The 19759-nt window shown below is 46.1% G+C and overlaps 1 protein-coding gene across 4 annotated transcripts in view; it reads left to right on the top strand.

Moving 5' to 3' along the window:
- Nucleotides 1–567: 567 nt before the first annotated feature.
- The window catches only part of GYG2 (glycogenin 2), a 35326-nt gene continuing 16134 nt past the window's right edge, over nt 568–19759 (top strand). For 2 of the 4 annotated variants that reach the window (XM_021701178.1, XM_021699739.1), the window contains exons 1-6: nt 1720–1880; nt 6159–6300; nt 15164–15338; nt 16225–16387; nt 17306–17432; nt 19000–19222. In XM_021701178.1, the coding sequence (XP_021556853.1) occupies nt 1874–1880; nt 6159–6300; nt 15164–15338; nt 16225–16387; nt 17306–17432; nt 19000–19222 (837 nt within the window). In that variant the 5' untranslated portion in view covers nt 1720–1873. Of the gene's footprint in view, nt 583–1648; nt 1683–1719; nt 1881–6158; nt 6301–15163; nt 15339–16224; nt 16388–17305; nt 17433–18999; nt 19223–19759 lie in introns of those variants that run through there. The other 2 variants (XM_021700426.1, XM_044911559.1) reach the window with 2 other exon arrangements.

The raw sequence follows: 19759 nt of genomic DNA, 5'->3' as shown, positions 1-19759 counted from the left end.
ACATTTAATTCGTGCACTCATGCACACATTCATTCATTCATGAATACACGCATTCACTCATTCCCTTGTTCGTACATTTGATTCATTCATTCACTCCTGCACATACTACTCATTCATGGATATGGACCTTCACGCACTCATCCAATTACGCATACATGAACTCACTCATTCATTCACTGAGCCCAGTCATTCACTCATTCCTAGATCCCCTCCTTCATTCACGCACGCATGCATTCAGTTATTCCTGTCCGTACTCACTCACGCACTGGTGCGCGCATATCCTCACTCACGCCTTCGCTCGTGGGTACACTCTTGCATTCATGCGTGCCGCCCGTCACTAACATCCAAGTCCGGAGCGCGTGGACGGCACCCACCCGCTCCCTGCTTCCTGCGGGGCCCGCACGGCCGCACTCCTGCATGCGCACGCGCGCCCTCACTCACGCACACACTCCCTGGTGCATCCGCCCGTGCGCGCATGGATTCAACTGCTGAGGCGCCAAGTCTCCATTTACCTTGTGATGCTCCCTCGCGTCCATGCGTGCGCCCAAGCTCGACTCCTTCCTTCGCCCACCCCCGAACTCAGTAAGATCGCGTGTGCAGCTGTCCCGGCGGGGAGGTTTCCAAGCGTGGCCTCTCCAGGGCAGCCGGCTGGCCTTGGGCCCAGGCCGCCGGGCCACTGCAAACATTTACTCTGGAGCGGGCTGGGTGAAGGTTAAATGTCCAAACTAGAAACCACGGGCTCCCGGATTCCGCGGGGAGGGGGCCGCGGGGGGCGGGCAGGGGCGGGGCGCGGGAACAGAGGGCGGCCGCGGCCCCTCTGCGGCTCTCTCCCCGGGCACTGAGACAGGCGGCAGGCGGCGCGCCGGCGAGGCGGGCTGGGGCCGCAGCTCCGCGGTGGGGGACCAGCGCCCGGAGGCCGAGCGGGGTGGGGCCGGGCTTCCGGCGAGCGGCCAATCGCGGGGCGCGGGCCGCGAGGCCCTCCCAGCGCCGGCGGGGCCAGAAGCCGCCGGAGCGCGCAGGAGGTGTGGGGGGCGAGGGGTTGCGGGGGCTGGGGAGTGGTCTGCGGAGGGTGGCGCGGGGGCTGCCTGAGCGCCCCGAAGGTGCGGGGGGCGCCGGCTGGGCCGGAGCGCGAGGGAGGCGCGGGGCGGCGGGCGTGGGGAGGGCTGGGGCTGCGGGAGCGCGCAGGAGGTGCGGGGGCTTGGAGGCCGCTTGGGCGTGCCGGGAACCCGGGGGGCGCGGGGCTGCCGGAGAGCCGAGGGACGATGTGTGCAGCGTGGGGCGCGCAGTGGGGTCCTCGCGAGAAAGGAGGTGACGGGGGCGCGAGCCGGGGGTGGGGCCGGGGCCTCCAGGAGCGCGGAGGAGGGGCGGGCCGCAGCCGGGCCGCAGGTGACTGGGGAGCGGCCGAGGAGTCCAGGGGTCGCCGGGCGGGAGTACAGGACCCACCGGAGCCAGGAAGAAGTGCCTGGCGCGCTGGGGACGCTTCTGACACCGGGCGGGCAAGGGCCTGAGGGTGCCCCAGAACGGGGAGTATAAGCAGGGCGCAGAGGGGTCGCAGGTGACTCCGGGGCGAGGACGGGGGGTCGAGGGGAGCCTGGCTGGAGGACAGAGGCTGCCCACGAGCGCGGAGGATGAGGTGCAGGGCATGGGAGTCGTGGAGGTGGCGTCGGTTCAGCGGGGGCCGGGTAGGGGGGCGCTGGGCTGGGGCTGCAGCTATTACGGGGTGTCTGGAATGCCGAGCTGTCGCCTGCAGGCCTGGAAATCTGCGAGGGTCCCCTGGAGACCAAGCCTCTGCTAGGCCCTGCTCGGGGCGGCAGAGTCTACCCACCACGCCCAGGAGGACCCAGGCGCACGTCGGCACTACTGCGCCCAAACCATGCCGGGTAAGTCCGTGAACGCTTTCGGCCCAGCCTCCCTGTTGCTTCTGGGACCTGTGAGATCGATCTGTTCTGGGGAGAACCCCCCCTTTGCCGGCACAATCACCCCCCAAGCCCCTGGCCTCCCCAAAGCCTCCCCAGCGTATCCCTGCGTTTGCAGAGCCTGGCGCTGCCGGGTTGCAGATGGAGATGGGGTGAGTCTCACCTGCTGGGAGGGGTCCATATATAGCCTGATCAGGGGGCCTCGAGGTTCCTGAATTTCGCTTCTGTAAAAGGCAGCCCTAGGAGTTTAGATGTGCTAGTTTCTTGGGCAGTTCTCACCCACTGGTAGACAGATAGGAAGTTAGTGCCCCTAAAACTTTAGGAACACAGTGCCTTTGGAGGTTCCCAAGTTCAGACCACGGGGTGTACTCCTTTATTCCAATAAAGATTGGGGAATTCCCCCCGGCAGGGCAGTGGGCTTGGGATGGCCACATGGCTGGGGTTCAGGGCAAGACCTGGCCCCCGAGGGTCAGATTCAGTCCTGCACACCTGCCCTTCAGGGGGGTTGGGCACATCAGATGTGGGCAGTTCAGAGGGCTAGAAATTAGATAATGGGACTGTGGCCTTAACGCATAAGAGAGATGCCTGTCCTGTTTTTATCATGAAGACACCCCATCTTGCACCAGACCAGACCTGATCATCCATGAGCGCATTTTTTTTTTTTTTAAAACAACAGGTTACTTTGTATTTGGAGGAGCAATTTGGTAAAATCACAGAGGAGCTTCCATGCTGTTTTTCTCCTGCCTGGCCTCGGAAAGGAAAATGGTTGAGGCGGGGTTTCCTGTGGTTCCCGCTGTAGGACTCTGTCTCGAGGAGAAGCAGAACGGTTTCTCTGTTCCAGGGAGCGGTGTGCAACTCTCCACAGTAAAAACCACTCTCCCCCCAAAGCCACTAGGGCCCATATAATGGCAGCATTCAATGAGCAACCTTCGGATGCATCTCCCCCATCAGCCCTGGAATGTGCTCGAAGACCCGAAGTGGGTATTCGGCATGTTTTTGGGGAACAAAAACCCTCTTTGAGTAAAAGAGGAGGGGCTGAGGAGGAAGCTAGCCATGTTATTTCGGGGGGGTGGGTGGCGGGCAGATAAGAAGATGGGTCCAGTGGAGGACACACAAGGAGTAGAAACGGATAAAAATGAACCTTTCTCCCAGATTCATTACAAAACTCTCAGCCACCATGTTCTTCGGGCTGAACTTGATGTTGTGAGAATATTTATTTTTTCTTAAACCCGTGGTTGGAGTACAGCCACACGTGTTCTGTTTCCCCGCTCTGTGGTAATGCCTAAAGTCCCCACCCTGGCGCCATGTGGGGTGGCAACTGACTCTAAATGCAGTGTCCTTGGATGGTTGTGGACATTCCTTGATACAGCGAGACTTGGTCATTGTTAGCTTCTTAAAAGCAAGGCAGTGTGGCCTCTGAAGACCCGTTAATGAGTTTTCATCCTCGTTACCTTAAAATCCACTGGTCTGCCTTTGCACCTCTGACGGTGCTCTTCTCTGTGAGTGATCTTGCAACATGGTGCACGGGGCCCTGGTGGCCAGCCTTCAGACGTGCCCGTCTTTCTCGCAGAGCGTGAGTTTGCGTGTTGGGGTCGCTGGAGAGAGGGGGTTGCTCTCCGGGGGTGCTGTGGTGTCATCCTGTTGATAGGACCATGAATCCCTCCATCCTAAGCAAGGGCGGAGTCTACCCGCTCTCTGGACCCAGCACTATCTCCATCCATCCTGCAAATCTGGACAAATAGCTTGTCCTCAGTGCGTCACTTGGGGTCCCCAAAGCCCTCCCAGGTAATGTGCTCCCCTCCACGGACCGTGGAGCAGCTCTGCTCCCAGGACCTCCCGGCTTCCCCCTCCCTCACCCATGACTTGTTTCTCACGTGGAAGCAGCTGATGTGTTCAAACCAAGTAGGTCTGAAACATGAGATGGTTGGAAATCTAATTGTTCTGGTGTCTGGTTTGATAACTCTCTGGGGAAGGAGACGCATATTTATCAACCATGCTGAGTCAAAACAGACCCTGGCAATTGGATAACAGTTTCCTTAGTGATCATTGAGAGGATAAAGGAGTAGGAATAATCTAGTTGGATATTTTTCACGTCTTTGTGTTAACTTCCATTTAGAAGGAATTTGATGTTCTTTTTAGGAATATCCAACTAAGCTCTGTTGCGAATTTTCTTTTTCTTTGAGGAGGATCCAATTTAAATTGTTTACATATGAAATATATAGCCAGTTACAATGATGGAAATGTAGCTTCGTAGAAAAAGATAGTACCTTCCCTCAGGCAAATGCAGCTGCACCTTCCTCTTGTCTGGACAGCCATCCCGTCGCAGGGTGGTCTGTTCTGGACATGGGACTCTCTCATCACCCTGAAGCCTTTGGAGGATCCCAGTCTTTGTGCCCATGTCTCAGACATGTCCATGGGGGGTGTCTCCTGCCCCTAAAACATCTTGTAGATATAGGTAGATAGATATACGATAGATATAATGGATAGATGGATAGAAAGATATGGATAGATGGATGGATGGATGGATACTATGGGTGGATAGATAGATGATAGATATGATGGATGATAGATATGATGGGTAGATATGACGGATGGATGGGTAGATGGATGGATGGATGGATAGACGTAGGGATGGATGGGTAGATAGATGGATGGTTAGATAGATAGATGCAGGGATGGATGGATGGATAGATCAGATGGATGAATGGATAGATAGACAAATAGATGATAGATAGATATGATGGATAGATAGATACATGGAAGGTTGGATAGATGGATAGAAATATATGATGGATGGATGGATGGATACTATGGATGGATGATGGATGGATAGATAGATGATAGATATGATGGATGATAGGTATGATGGGTAGATATGACGGATGGATGGGTAGATAGATGGATGGATGGGTAGATGGATGGATGGATAGATCGATACTATGATGGATGGATAGACAGATACATGGAAGGATGGATAGATGGATAGAAAGATATGGATGGATGGATGGATAGACAGACAGATACATACATACATATTTTGGGGGGCTGCAAAGTTCAGTTTCGAACTTTACTGTCTGAGTGTAACCCACAAGTCACAGTGGTGACGCCAGGAATCCGCAGACCCTTCTTAATTTGGGAAAGAGACCGCAGCAGCAAGAACGTGCAGACAGGAGCCTGTTGTAACAGGCGCATTTTGGAATTTACCCCCATGGAATGTAAAAGGTCAAGGAGGCGGTCCCCCTGGGAACCAGGCCTCAGAAGCTTGCGTTCATCATGTTATATTTAGCATGAATGCCAGTCCTTCGGGCCCTGCTTTGGGAGCCGCCGGCCCGGGGAGGGGAGGACGCTCTGCTCTTTGAGAAGCGAGGTCTGTGTGTTCTTGCCCTGCGGTGCGTGCTGCGAATTTTAATTTCTGCAGACAGCACAGGAGCCTGCACAGGATTTCTTTAAACTGTTGTCTCTCTCCTGGCAACGAGCTCCTGGGGGAGCAGGAATTAAGTTGGTTGGAAGTCCCCAGAAAAGCTACCAGCACTGCGAGGATGCACTTAGACTGGAAATTGCCATCGATTGGATCCCCTGTCAGCATTTCTTCCCCACCTAGTGAGACACTGTGAAACTGGGCATAGGTTTGTTTTGTTTTGTTGTTTTGTTTTGAGTTGGGCAGACATCTGCATCCTAGCTCAGATAATCGGGCAGTTGCTTACATGTTGTGATGTGTTTGTTTCTCAGATTCAGGTATTTGGGGTGAGTTTTTTTAGACTCGAATGCAGAGCAAATCAAGGCATCACGTGCAGGCTCCTTACACTCTGTGTGTGTGTGTCTGCGTGTGTTTGTGTGTTTTCAAAGGAAAAGATGTAGGGGGTGCCTGGGTGGCTCAGCATGTGACTCTTGATCTCGGAGTCATGAGTTCAAGCCTCACATTGGGCAGAACGATTACAAAGAAAGAAAGAGAGGAAGGAAGGAAGGAAAGAGGAAAGGAAGGAAAGAGGGAAGAAAGGAAGGAAAGGAAGAGGGACAGAAGGAAGGAAAGGGAAGGAAGGAAAGAAAGGGAAGGAAGGAAATATGGAAGGAAGGAAATACGGAAGGAAGGAAGGAAATGAAGTGTTCTTAGTGAACATTTATAAACTATGGAGCAGGTACTCGGTTCAGTTGGTGAAGCTTCAGAGAGGGGTGACCGCCAACCCTGCCATCTTCTGAGACCCACCGGGAACGTGACTCTGGTGTCTTTGTCCATACCCACAGTATCTGACCAGGCATTCGTGACGCTGGCCACCAACGACATCTACTGCCAGGGTGCGCTGGTTCTGGGACAGTCACTGAGGAACCAGCGTGCGACCAGGAAGCTGGTGGTGCTTATCACCCCACAGGTGTCCAGCCTGCTCAGGTAAGTCGGGAAGATGCTCCCGTGCCTGGCTGATTCCTGCGTCTCTAGGACCTGTGCCTGTGGAGGTCCCGGGAACCGTCGGTGTGTCTGGAGCTCCCGCTGACTCGGGGGGCATCTGACAGTGGTACGTTCGATTCGTTATCAAAGGAAGTGAGTCTCGGTAGAGGAAGTGAGAGGCTTAAGGTTGGAGGTTGTAGCAAGTCACATGTGGTTCTGCAAAATCCTGCAATGTGCAGCATAGATTTTTACATCCTGGTATGTCCCCATCGCCTTGTAGGATGTTTCCCAGGGAAGATGAGTAGAGGTACCTCCAGGGGGCCTTGCCGTGTACATGGCTCTTCTGTTGTGGTGGTGAGTGCATGTCTAGGGGCGAAGGATTGCTCTGAGTTTCTCTCAATTGCTCTGGAAAACAAAGCCTGTTCACTAGGCTTAGAGATGTAACAAGCAGGTGGGACGCGGGGGCCAGCCGAGCGTGGGATCGGTGATAGATGAGCATCAAAGAGCAGGGCCGTCAGGCGGAGCAGATGCATGGCTCCTGAGAGCTGGAACGCATGGGACACCTGATGGCCACGTGAATGGTGCCACGTGGCTGGCTCCACTATGAGCTTCCTACACAAGCTCACTCATGGGAATCATATGATTCCTCTTGGGTTGGGTGCTGTTGGTGCCAGGCTTGCTCCCATTTACCAAGACTCCTCGGGCAGGCGTAGCAGAGCGGGGATCTCAGCCTGCCCTACTCCATGCTCCAGTCCACCGTCTGCTCCTCATGACGAGAGACTGTGAGCTATCCAAAGGTCAGTGGTCAGCGAGGGTGGATTTGAGGGTCTGAGGAAGCAGAGGGGAGACCGTGGGGTGGAGGCAGTGTCAACCCAAGATAAGCAGGACTCCCTTTTGGTAGCCAGTGAGGTCACGCTCAGCAGACACAGGGTCCATAGAGGGAAGCGTGGTAGGCAGGGACAAGGAAGTGGGGTCAGGTTGCTGCCATGATGGGTCCATGACGTGTCTCCTGGAAACAGCCGGGTGCCCATGCAGTGATCTGAATGCACGTGACTCCCAGAGTCTGGGAGCTGCGTGCTCTTGGCTTAAGATTGCCATGCCGGGCTTGAGAGGGGAGATCAAGGATGACTCCACGCTTAGATTGATAAGGATGCCTGCAGGTCCACGTGGGTGTGCTCACAAATGCAGACACCTGAGCCCCTTGGCGCCTTGGTTGTGTAGACTGGGTTGTGCATTCCAGCCTGAGTGTGAGGACGTTCCCGTCTGTGGACACATGTGCGGTGGTGTCCCCACAATATCACGAATGGTGCTAGTTCACTTGGGAGACCATCTGTCCCTTCTGGATGTTCCCAGGTGACTGATGTCAGCTCGGTGTAGCTGTGTGCATGGAGACTTCTCTTGAAGGCGGCTGCTGTAAGAAGAGAGTTTCATGAATTTGGGGCTTCTGGAGGCATGGTCCAGATGCCTGCAATATGGAGGAGCTCGCAGTTTACCACGGGCAAATGCAAAGAATGGCAGAAGAGTTTTGTGGTAGACACATGGGCATGAGGGTCTTCCAGTTTGTTCTTGGCTGTGGGCGGCGTGGACAGGGCCATTGTGTTCATGTGTGGGGTGAGCCTGGAAGGGTAGTGGGAGGTTAGAGAAGGCCTTCCTGGAGGCAGGGGTTGGCAGAAGGGAGTCAGGCTCTGGGTGAGCAGCATTGGAGGACACGGGGAGGCCCAGAGTTTGCAGAAGTCTGGAAAAGTGTGCATGGGCTCATCTCTGGATGCTGATGGCCACTCCAGTAAGGGGTTGTCCCAGTTAGCAGAGGGCACCAGTATAGGGGGCTGTGGGAGCTGGGGTGGCCACTGGAATTCCATCAGGCTGTAGTAGGCACAGAGACTTCATTACTCGGTGCAAGGACATGGCCCCCAGAGGGGTTTCCCACTCTGTCCTTCACTACATCATCAAAGGAGTGGTGTCAGGTTCGCTCAGCCAGCTCTTGGGGCTGAGATCTGAAAGGCCAGTTCTGATCCGGACTAGGTAGTCTGAAGGAATGAGGAGAGCCCACCCGCTCCTTGACGAAGCATCAGGTGGGAAAGCCCACTTTCTGTGTCAAGGTGAAGACACACAGAAAAATTTAAATCAGCACCAAGCCTGCAAGACATCTCCCCAAGTGAAGGTGGGGACGTCATACTCAAGTTCAGGGGAGAGACCGTATTCGTGAAAAAAGTTAGTGCGGGGTGAATGGAAGGACTTTAGGAAAGATCCAAGGACTGCTTTTAATAAAATTCGTGGAAGTAGAGATTTGTTGATACAAATAGAGCTGCTCGGAGGGATGGAGTTGAAAGGGGTCTGGCTGTGAGCTGAGGAAATGTTAGCAGTCAATAACAATTACGAAAAATTAAACTTTCTAGAGACCCCATTACATGCAATCCGCCCTGCAGACTGTGAGAGTCATTGTTATGGAAAATGTCAGATGCTTCCCGGTATCTGAGCATAAGTTTATAGAGTAGGAAGCTTTAAAACAGAGATGGGACTGCTCCAAAGCTGAGAGCAGAGGAAACCAGCTTGGAAACAAGGATGTATTTGAAGCAAATTTCCCAAAGTGAAGAAACACTAGAAAAAGTGTGTATCACCAAATGTGAGAAAAACAAATAAAGACCCCAAACGTAGATGTCTACGTATTGATGACTTTTTAAAGTTGCAGTGATAAAGATTTCTGGATTTGTCCAAGAAGCCATCTGGCCAAGTTTATGGGTCATTGGCAACGTGGTCGGAAGGGATTCTCAAGCACGCAGGTGGTTTGGGGCTTTGCTACTAAAAAAAAAAAAAAAATTGTCATCTGCTGGCTGAATGTTATATCAAAAAGCACAACTTAATGAGGAAGCTCTTTCTGGAAGGATAAGGAGGCTAGTAAAAACCTAGTATTGAGGGTAAATAACCATTGTAAATACATTTATAAAACTATGCACATTTAAAAGAGACCCATGTTATCTGATATATATATTTAATATATTTATATATATAATTTATATTTTATATTTATATATATTTATATAAAATATATTTTATATTATATATATTTATGTATACTTATGTATTATATATAATTTATATATATAATTTATAAATTTTTAATATATTTTTTTAAATTCCAGTTAGTTAACATACAGCATAATATTAGTTTGAGGTGCACAATATAGTGATTCAACACTTCCATACATCACTTGGTGCTCATCCCGACAAGTGCCCCCCCTTCATCCCCATCATCTACTTAACCCATCCCCCACTCACCTCCTCTATCTGATATATTTATTTAATAAACGATAGACAGAGTTATTGGATCACATGTAGAAGAAAGGAAAAGCAGAAACAATCATATGGTTTTCTAAGTATAAGAACCTTTTTATATTGTTTTCCTAGTGTTTAACTCACAAATAAGACAGACACGTGAGTAAATTGATCTAATGAATAATGCATGAGGTATCTCTTAAATGTTATGCATTATGTAAACAGTGATCTTTGTTCTCATCAGCCATGGACCATTTAGAAAAATTGATTTTATACTCATGGTACAAGGAGGCATTTAATGTGATGCTTGGAGCAGAAATTGAATGTTATAGTCTTTGACTATAATGTAATAAAAGTAGGCATTAATAGCAAAACGAATTTAAAAACCACATTATCCTTGGACATTTTAAATTAGAAATTCCTGAAGATTTCATAAGCGAAGAAATCAAAGATTGAATTCTATGGTGCTTAAAAAAATATTAGCAATATGAATGCTACCTATACAAGCCAAATGGGAAAGCTGAAGTCATTCCAGAGAAAAACATTAAAATCAGTGAAGAAATAAATTATCAAGTTCAAAGAAATTTTATATTAAAACAAACAAACAAAAAATACAGAAGGCAAACAATACAAAAATTAAAATCAGTGAAGAAATGATCCAGTTGGAAAAAAATTAAGAACAAACAAACAAAAAATACATAAGGCAAGAAGGAAGAGATCCATAAAAACTAAAAACTGGGAACAGGAAAAAAATCCTGTTAGAATCTAAAACTAATGATGTATGGTGATTAACATAACAATTAAAAAATTTTTTAAAAAATCCTCTTGGATTTTTTAAAAATCCAGTATTGGATTATTTAAAAGTAAATTAAGATGACAGATAACATAAGTATCCAAAATAAAAGTGAAAAAGTAGTCATTTGCATGCAATTTCAATTTTAAAAGCAAATAGGACACAGAGCACTTTGCTGGTAATATTGATGAAATACTTGGGATCCTTGTAGGGAAATTCAGATGACCCCACATTGATACTAGAAAGAGTAGAAAACACTGCTCAGTACCCTGGGGTGGAAAATAGAGAATGTTATCAAAAGCTTATCTGGTAGAAGGTTCTGAGCCCGGGCAGTTATAAAGGACGTTCTGTTATGTTGGTCACAATGAATGAATTTCCATGTGATAGGAGTGATCTCAGAGACAAGAAAAAAAAAATGAATGTCTTCATTTATTTTAAGAAACTGTCCTAATCTTGATACCCAAACTTGATTTACAGGTTTGGTTGTGTTTTACATATAGACAAAAAAAGCCACCAAATACACGACAGCAGCAAGACCACACGAGGTGTATTGTAGAGACATGAATGGTACCCTAAGGACCATGTGGTACCCAATGGTACCACATGACCTCCATGTAATTCAGCCCATCCATCTATCAGAGAAAGGCAATGATATGGTCCTTTGAATATAAAGCTAAATGTGTACCAGGATGAATTCAGGTAGATTATGAGTGTAAAGGTAAAGTTTTTAAAGCATAGAGACATCTTAGAAGTCAGTAGATCAGGATGTCTCAGCCTGGGCACTGTTAACATCTGGGGCTGGATGATTCTCTGAGTTGGAGTGTCCCTGGTCTCCACCTACCATCTGCTGGTAGGATCACCACCCACAACCCTCCCTGAAGATGGGATAAGGAAAAATGTCTTCAAACACTGACATGGATGGATGGTTCATTCATCTGAATGTGGGGAAAACCATCTTAAATGAAAGCACAGGAGGATACCAGGACCAGGATCAAACAAATAAACTAAGGAACACATTTACAAAATCTTTAATGGGGAGGAGGCTTGTTGTCTGTATAATATTCAAAGAAGTCTTACAACCAGACCTCACAAATGGACAGATGAATCTCACAATGGTGGAGGGTATGAACCATTATTACATCTATGGGGGATATTTATGACCAGCTAGGTTGGCAACTGTCTTTGTAAATGTTGGTGTTTTGGGGGGCAGACCTTTGTCTTTGATATCAAATGACATCATTAGACTAGAGGCAAATTGGCTATAACCCATTTTGTCAAAAGTGTTTCAACTTAATGTGTACAGTGTATTTCCTCTTGCCAAAGATGAGCTCTTCGGCCCCCAGAGAGAAACACATTCCCCTGTGTTCAGACCCCTGCTCTTCAGAGTCAGACCAGAGGCTCCAGCAGATGCAGAGCTGGGAATGCTGACCCTGAGGTAGACACATGTCCCTGTGTGTGTTGTTTGGGGCCAAGACAGGAAGCATGGGGTCTTTCTTGGTTGCCTACTGGCCCATCAGTCCCCCTAGTGATTGGGGGCAGCCATATTTTTTCATAGAACTGTCCTGATAAAGCCAAAAGGACCCCACAAGAACACACGATTCTGTCCTCCATTCCTGTCTCCTCAGGGTCAGTAAGAGCTGTCAACACTGACTCTCTTCAGTCTTCTGGTCCACTCAAGATGAACTGTAAAATATTCAGAAATATCCAGGAATCCTGGGAAGGTTCGGTATTACAGAACCATGTAGCTCTTTTAGGACCCATTACATACTTTGCAGTCGATGGGAGAGCTGAGGAGAGAGTGCCCTATGGTCCACTGACAAACAGTGACAGGTGACCAAAAGTGACCAAGGGTGTGGGTATGAGGACCGCCGCTCTGCTCTTCCAGGCTGTGTAGTCCAAGTGCAGAGTGGGGTAATCTTTCTTCAGAAAGCTTCAAACTGTAGTCTTGAAACTTCATTCCAAGCACAGGCACTTATTTTGAGAAAACAGGCAGAGCTGAACAAAGGGATTTAAGGACATACATCACAGTCTGTTTGTGGCAACATGGAGTGATATTTCTTTTGCCCTCCACCCCCCTGCTCCCAGATCTTTATACAACCCTAAGGATGCCATAAATTCCATAAATAACTGGGTTAAAAGCAAGGGAAACTTGGCGATGAGATAGTACACTCTCCGAGATGTAGGTACTTTTAATACCATTCGATGAAAAAGCACCAAAAAATGTAAGGTACAAGCCGGTACAGGATATAACAGATAGACTCCGAAAGCATCAACATCTGCCTCATACTGGAAGTTTCAAAAGGAGCAAAAGAGAGAACGGATTGTAGGAAATAACTTCTCTCCTATTTCAGCTCTGAGAATGCCCCATTGAGTGTTGAGCAGAATGAACGAACGCAAATGTCGATACCAAAGGGTGGCATCACAGAGCACCAAGAACAGAGAAAGGTGCTAAAGGCATTTCAGCATCAGTCAGGTTGAGATAGCTGATGTCTCAAATTTTCTGGAGCAAAGCAATTTCATGTGTGTGTCTACAAAAGTATAGTTGACGTAGAGTATTACATTAGTTTCAAGTGTACAGCACGGGGATTTGACATTCTGTGCATTACAGAATGCTCACCACAATAAGTATGGTCACTGTAGAAAATTATGACAGTATTACTGACTACATTCCCTATACTGTACTCTTCATCTCTGTGACTTATTTACTTTATAATGGGAAGTTTGTACCTCTTAATCCCTGTCACCTGTTTCACCCCTCCCCCCGCCATCCTCCCATGGTGGGGCAAAAGTAATTTTGGAATGAGATTTCTGTATTCAACCAAATAAGTGCAATTCAAAAGCAAATTAAAGATGTTCCAAATACATAAAAGCTTGAAAATTTTACCCCTCAAAGATGTTTGGGAACAAAATTACTTGAGGATATACTCAAGCAGAGTGAAATGTGAATCCAAGGAAGAAAACCTTGTAATAAAGAAGTAGCACTAAGCAAATAAATGAGTGAAACTCAAAGTTAATTGTAAATGTGTTGAGGCATAATTATGAAAATTACCTCGGATTTACACTCCACACAGAGGTGAATGAGGGGGGCAGAGGGGAGGGGCAGAAGTGAACATAGGCTGATATTCCTGTCTTGTCTGGGGTGAAGATACAGATGCTGACTGTTTTTACATTCAGTAGAAAATATAAGTTTAAATATGTGTGTCAAAAGTTGAGGGTGGTAACCATCAGAAAACTAGAAAGGATATGTGCAACTTCCCAAGCATTAATGGAAAATGCATGGAATGGAAAAAAAAAAATCTAATCTATGCAGTGGAAGGTGGGAAAGGATTACAAAGAAGAAGAAAGTCTGATACATGTAAAAAAAAAAAAGGAAAAAATAAAACTGTAGGACTCATAATCATACTAAAGGTGAATGGGTTAAAAAACTCATTTAAAGGAGAGAGAATTTTGTCATAGGAAAATAAATGTAAAATCCAGCCATATCTTGGATGTGTACAGGAAGCACTTTCAATAGCAACACAAAATGTTGAAAATAAAAGATGCCTTTGATACATGATTTTGTTCCCATCCGGGATCCCACGTTGCGTTAGAGATCATGTCTGCCCTTATAACTTCCCATCTATGACATTTTCTCCTTCTTTTCTTATGTGTCATGATCTTGACATTTTCGGGGAGTACTGGTCATTTGTTTTAGAGAATTCTTTGGGCTTGCATCTGTCCAATATTTTCTCATTAGTAGACTGAGGTTATGTATTTCTGGCAAAAAAAAAAAGTCCTCAGGAGTGATGTACCTTTTCCAGGGCACCCTAATAGGGAGTATGTGATGTTGCTGTGACCTGTTACTGGTGATATTAACCTTGATCATATGGATAAGGTATTATCTGTGGGGTTATGATTTTTGTCTTTGTAATTGATAGATATCTTGGAGGAGATACTTTCAGCCTATGAAAACATGCTATTTCTTCTCAAAACATTTACGCATTGATTTTAGCCTCCACCGGTGAACCTTGTCAGCAATAATTATTACTCTGGTGTTAGCCTAATGGTGATTTTCTATTTCCCTTGTTCCTAATGCATTTAGTATTTGGAATTCTTCTATAAGGAATTGCTGCTCCTTCTTCCCCATTTACTTATTTATTCAATTATGATATTAGTATGGACCCATGAATATTCATTTTATATTTTAGGTTTGTTATTTGTTTTCTTGTTCAAATCCTGATTGGCTCCCTGTATCCTTTTGATATGCCTCCATCATTTTTCTGGTTCTTCCTTAATTTTTTGTCATCACAAGATATTCCAGCCTCTGGTAAAGTAGAATTTAATCAAAAAGAATTTAATGGAATAGAGGAAAATTTCATTTTGAGAAAAAGTAGTCTTGCAAAATTTGAGTCTTGAACTTGTATGCAATTAACAATGGAGGTTTTGAATACATAAGATAAAAACGAATAGAGATTGTAGTGGACATCTGTCAGTTTGTACCTCCTCAGCATTCATTCCCATGGCCCATGCATTTTTCAAAGAGAAGTACCTTCTTGAGGGATGACTGGAATCAGTCTACCTAAGACAATTGTGTAGTTGTTAAGATTTTCAGGTTTGCATAAGGTTTAAGCATGGGTGGAAAGTATGCAAAGCTCTTTGGGAAAAATAAAACCTGAACATGAAGATTGCAGTGAGCTTGATGGGGTTTCGGATCCATGCTTCATGTGTGTGAGTCACAAAGGGGTGTCATCTTGAAGGGGTAACATGTCCTCTGTTGAATGTTTCCTTGCTCTCCTAGTGCCTGGCATGTGTCTTTTCCAGGGTTATCCTCACGAAGGTGTTTGATGAGGTAATCGAGGTGAACCTGATCGACAGTGCAGACTACATCCATCTAGCCTTTCTGAAGAGGCCTGAGCTTGGGGTCACCCTCACCAAGCTTCACTGTTGGACCCTCACCCATTATAGCAAGTGTGTCTTCCTAGATGCAGATACTCTGGTGAGTACAGGGGGAAAATGAGCACCAGACACTCCACTTGATAAGGAACCCCTCAGAGACAATGCCTTTCCCTTTTTAAGGAGGCTGCTAGTTCTTACAGGTGGATTCCCAACAAATAACATGCATCTCTATCACCAGCATTGACATTCATCAAAATCAGGTATAACACAGTGCTCGCACTGCTCTAACCCTGCCCAGGACACTAAAGGACTTGAAGGCATGCCCCTTCCCTAGGAGGGCTTTATAATCACATAATTTTATCTACACAAAATAGAATAATTAGGAAAAATATTTTGCCTTGATTGCATCTTGAATTGCGTAGTTCGGACTGGACTGGTACACCTGGCTTCTTAGGCTGTGGCATCCTCCACTTGTCATTTGGGGCAGATTAAAGAGCATACACAGTCAGGCGAGTTCCATAGAAGATTTTAAGAATCTTGAAAAAATAATTTAGTTTCAGAAGTAGTGTTATGTCAATCACTTGAAATAAACTGGAGAGCAATCTTACACACTCTTCTCTTTTGGATGTAAGCCGAAAAGAAGAGTCAGTCCAAAAAACGGGGCGCCTGGGTGACTCAGTCTGTTAAGCATCTGTCTTCAGCTCAGGTCATGATCTCAGGGTCCTGGGATCGAGCCCCACATCAGGCTCCTTGTTCAGTGGGGAGCCTGCTTCTCCTCTCGCGCTCTTCCTGCTTGTGCTCTCGCTGGGTCAAATAAATACATAAAATCTTAAAAAAAAAAAAAAAAAAAGAAAAAAATGGGCACAGGTTTCCAAACGCTAGACTTTGTCTGACCTGACCATCCTCATGTTTCTGCTGCATTTGTCACCTGCATCCCGGAGGTAAGAGAAGTCTTGCTATAGGTTCTCCATGCTCTGCTTTGCCAGGTGCTATCCAATATCGATGAACTGTTTGATAGGACAGAGTTTTCTGCAGCCCCCGATCCTGGATGGCCGGACTGCTTTAACAGTGGTGTATTTGTCTTCCAACCATCGCTGGAGACCCATGGCCTCTTGCTGCAGCATGCCACCAACCACGGCAGCTTTGATGGTGAGTGATGGGAAGCTGGAAATGGGTGGAAGAAGATGGGGCTGTTTCCAGGACCATACCCCTGCCTCATCCTCATTTCCCCAGATATGTGAATGACATGAGTCAGTTAAAGATGTGGTAGAAGACTACGGCCAGACAGGGTGATAGGAATAAGTGAAGTTAGTAAGTAAACACGCAACAGAGAAAACCACTGAAGAAAATATCCTCAGTGAGTAGGAAGAATGGTTCCCCAATCCTGATCATACAAAAATGGGTAGGTAAACATTTCTCTAAAGACCAGATAATAGATTCTCTTTCAGCATCATAGGTCATATGATCTCTGCTGCAAATATTTAACCCTGCAGGTGTAGAGTGAAAGCAGCCATTGATAAGACTTACATGAGCACGGCTGTGTTCCAATAAAACTTTATTTACAAAAATGGATACAAGCCTCAGTTGGCCAGCCCCTGATGGAAAATAAAGGGAACAACTCAAGTAAGCAAGAGAAGCTGATGTTTCACTTGAATGGGCATCAATAGATGGGGAAAATGCTAGGATTGTTGTCATATAAAAGAAAATAGTAGACTGATGAAGAATCATCTCTGGGTAAGGACAAGGAGTTGCCCACAAAGCACTGTGGCTACTGGATAGAATTCATTACGGGAGGAGTGGAGAATTTGGGGGACAATACGAGGGTTTATTATCAATGGTTTTGGTTATGGGTGGAGAGTTTTGGAGAGAATATGCACTGTTAAAATCAATGGCATGGATGATCAGTCCTTTTTGAGACAAACGGTCATATTGTAGTGGGCAGAGAGAAGAAAGATAATGGGACCCTGCGTGCAGGTGTGTATGTTAAGCCCTTCAAACACATCTTGAATTCTTCGAAGCGCTGTACCATCCGTGATTAACCTCCTTGGGTGTATGTTCACCATTTAGGGGCAGATCAAGGCTTATTGAATAGCTTCTTCAGTAGCTGGTCAACAGCAGACATCCACAAGCACTTACCATTCATCTATAATTTGAGCAGTAACACGGCATACACCTACAGCCCTGCTTTCAAACGGTAAGTTCTCCACTTTCTAGATCCTTCTATGCCTGCTGCCTTCCAGCAGTCCTGTCTCTAGAATCTTTATCAGCTTTTGGCATTTGGGGAGGAAAAAACTAGATCATCCCTCTGTTTGCCTATTGCTTTAAATTATGGGTAGTCAAAGCAGCAAGTCTTAATGATAGTGGTTCCCAAAGGGTGGTCTAAGGAATCCCTGAGGGATTCCCCCACAGTTCTTTTGAACGTCTGCAGTCAAAACAACTTAAAAAATAATTCTTCTAAGATGTTATTTTTTCTTCTTGTTCTTTGTAAGTGTACAGGGGGGGCGAATTTTACAGAAACTCCACGACATGATTAAACAATGCACTAAAAAAACAGTGCACTGAATGGAGACACAGATATAAGAAACCAGCTGTCTCCTCTTGAAATGGTCAAAGTCATTCTTTTGACAGTTGTATTTTGAAAATACAGTTATTTTTCATGAAAAAGTGTGGAAATGAACATCCACATCTCGTGGGTCGATTGATTTCTAATGAATTGATTAAATCCATTTTCAGATTTCTTAGTTTTGTTTTCTGTTGTGGTAAATATAGACAGATGGAATCCACATGGACAAAGCTAAGCTCTTGGTCCTCCATGCGTTTTAAGAATGTCAGGAAGTCCTAGGACCAAAATGTTTGAGATTCGCTGCTGTGGGTGATGTTGTTATAAACAAAAGTGGAAAATTGGAGCAGAATCTAGGGAAAGGATAATTCTAGGGCACGCATTTTTAACAGGGAACATATTGCCTCTAAGGAGCAGAAGTGGGTCCTCAGGGAGTGAAAACATCTATTCTTTTTAACGAATAAAGCAGAGATGTACATACAGAACATGGATATACGATACAAACGTAGTGTTAAAATTTCATGGGAAGATGATTATGGGGAAAAATGTTTAAAAAGGTTGAGAGGAGAAAATTCACAATCTTGTATAGAGAAGCCAATTTTCTTGTTTTCAGCTTGCATTGTCTACTATATATAAGTGATTTTTTTCTTTTTTTCAGTCCCTGTTGTTTTAAGGAGATGATGTTTTGGGCTACCTACCATACCGTTCATCTTTAGAAGACTCTTGATTTATTCTTCTGGGTTTTTTTTTTTTTTTTTGAAATTTTATTTATTTATTTGACAGAGAGAGATACAGTGAGAGAGGGAACACAAGCAGGGGAAACGGGAGAGGGAGAAGCAGGCTTCCCGCCGAGCAGGGAGCCCGATGTGGGGCTCGATCCCAGGACCCTGGGATCGTGACCTGAACCGAAGGCAGACGTTTAACGACTGAGCCACCCAGGCGCCCCTATTCTTCTGGTTTGAGGGAATTTCCCACTGGGTTATGATTATGTTCCTTGGTAGATAGAAAACAAAATACTCCCAATATTGATTGTTTAAAAAAAAAATATCTTTAAGGAAAATAACAGCATGTCCACATAGTAGGGTTGAGACAAGTGTTCACGTGCTGCTGTCTTTGACACGCCTCGTGGTTGTGGGGGAATTTCCCTGCGTGTGTGATCACTTCCAAGTGGAAGGTAGAATGCTTTGTGTTTCTTCCTCAGATTCGGTTCAAGTGTGAAGGTAGTCCACTTTTTGGGGCCCACAAAGCCATGGAACTACAAATACAACTCCCAGATGGGCTCGGTGTTGGAGGAGGGCTCCGGGTTGGCCAACCAGCACCAGACATCCTTCCTTAACCTCTGGTGGAAAATCTACCAGCACAGCATCCTGCCTCTTTATGGAAGCTTCCGGGATGAGGAAGAACGCGCATCTCCAGGACACTCCGTAAGTGGGTGACACCCTCTGAAAGCAGGAGTTGAGGATGGGCATATTCTCTGCATGATCGAATCGATACCCAGTGTACTTCCTCAAAATGCTCCCTTCTGTTTCTATGTATTGTATTTCATAAAGGATGCTGAAGATGCAGATACCCTGGTTTGTTTTTTTCTGGCTCAAAATCATGAATGTTTAATGAGCCAAAATGTGGCTGTGATTTAGAGGGTTGGTGCATAAGTAGATTATTTCAGTTAGCCGCCTTCATCAGGGAAAGAGCCACTCATAGCTAAGTGGCTGCAGATGATTGATTACCATGTTGTTCAAGGAGACACTTTCCAATTTACATCATCAGTTCAAGTAGCTGTTGGAGGACATTGCTGAAGAGGATTTTTGAAACTCTTGATTGATACCAATTTGATTTTTTTTTTTAAATGTAATGGTAACCCTTCATGCTCTAAATAGTCACATTTGTGCAGCTAGTTTACTATGGATACACTGGCTGTACAAAAGACCTCTTGAAATTCGGTTCCAGGAAACTTTATTACC

This window comes from Neomonachus schauinslandi, chromosome X (genome assembly GCF_002201575.2).
Source record: "Neomonachus schauinslandi chromosome X, ASM220157v2, whole genome shotgun sequence".
In the NCBI taxonomy this organism is placed as follows: Eukaryota; Metazoa; Chordata; class Mammalia; order Carnivora; family Phocidae; genus Neomonachus; species Neomonachus schauinslandi.
This window is presented reverse-complemented; position numbering and strand designations above follow the sequence as displayed.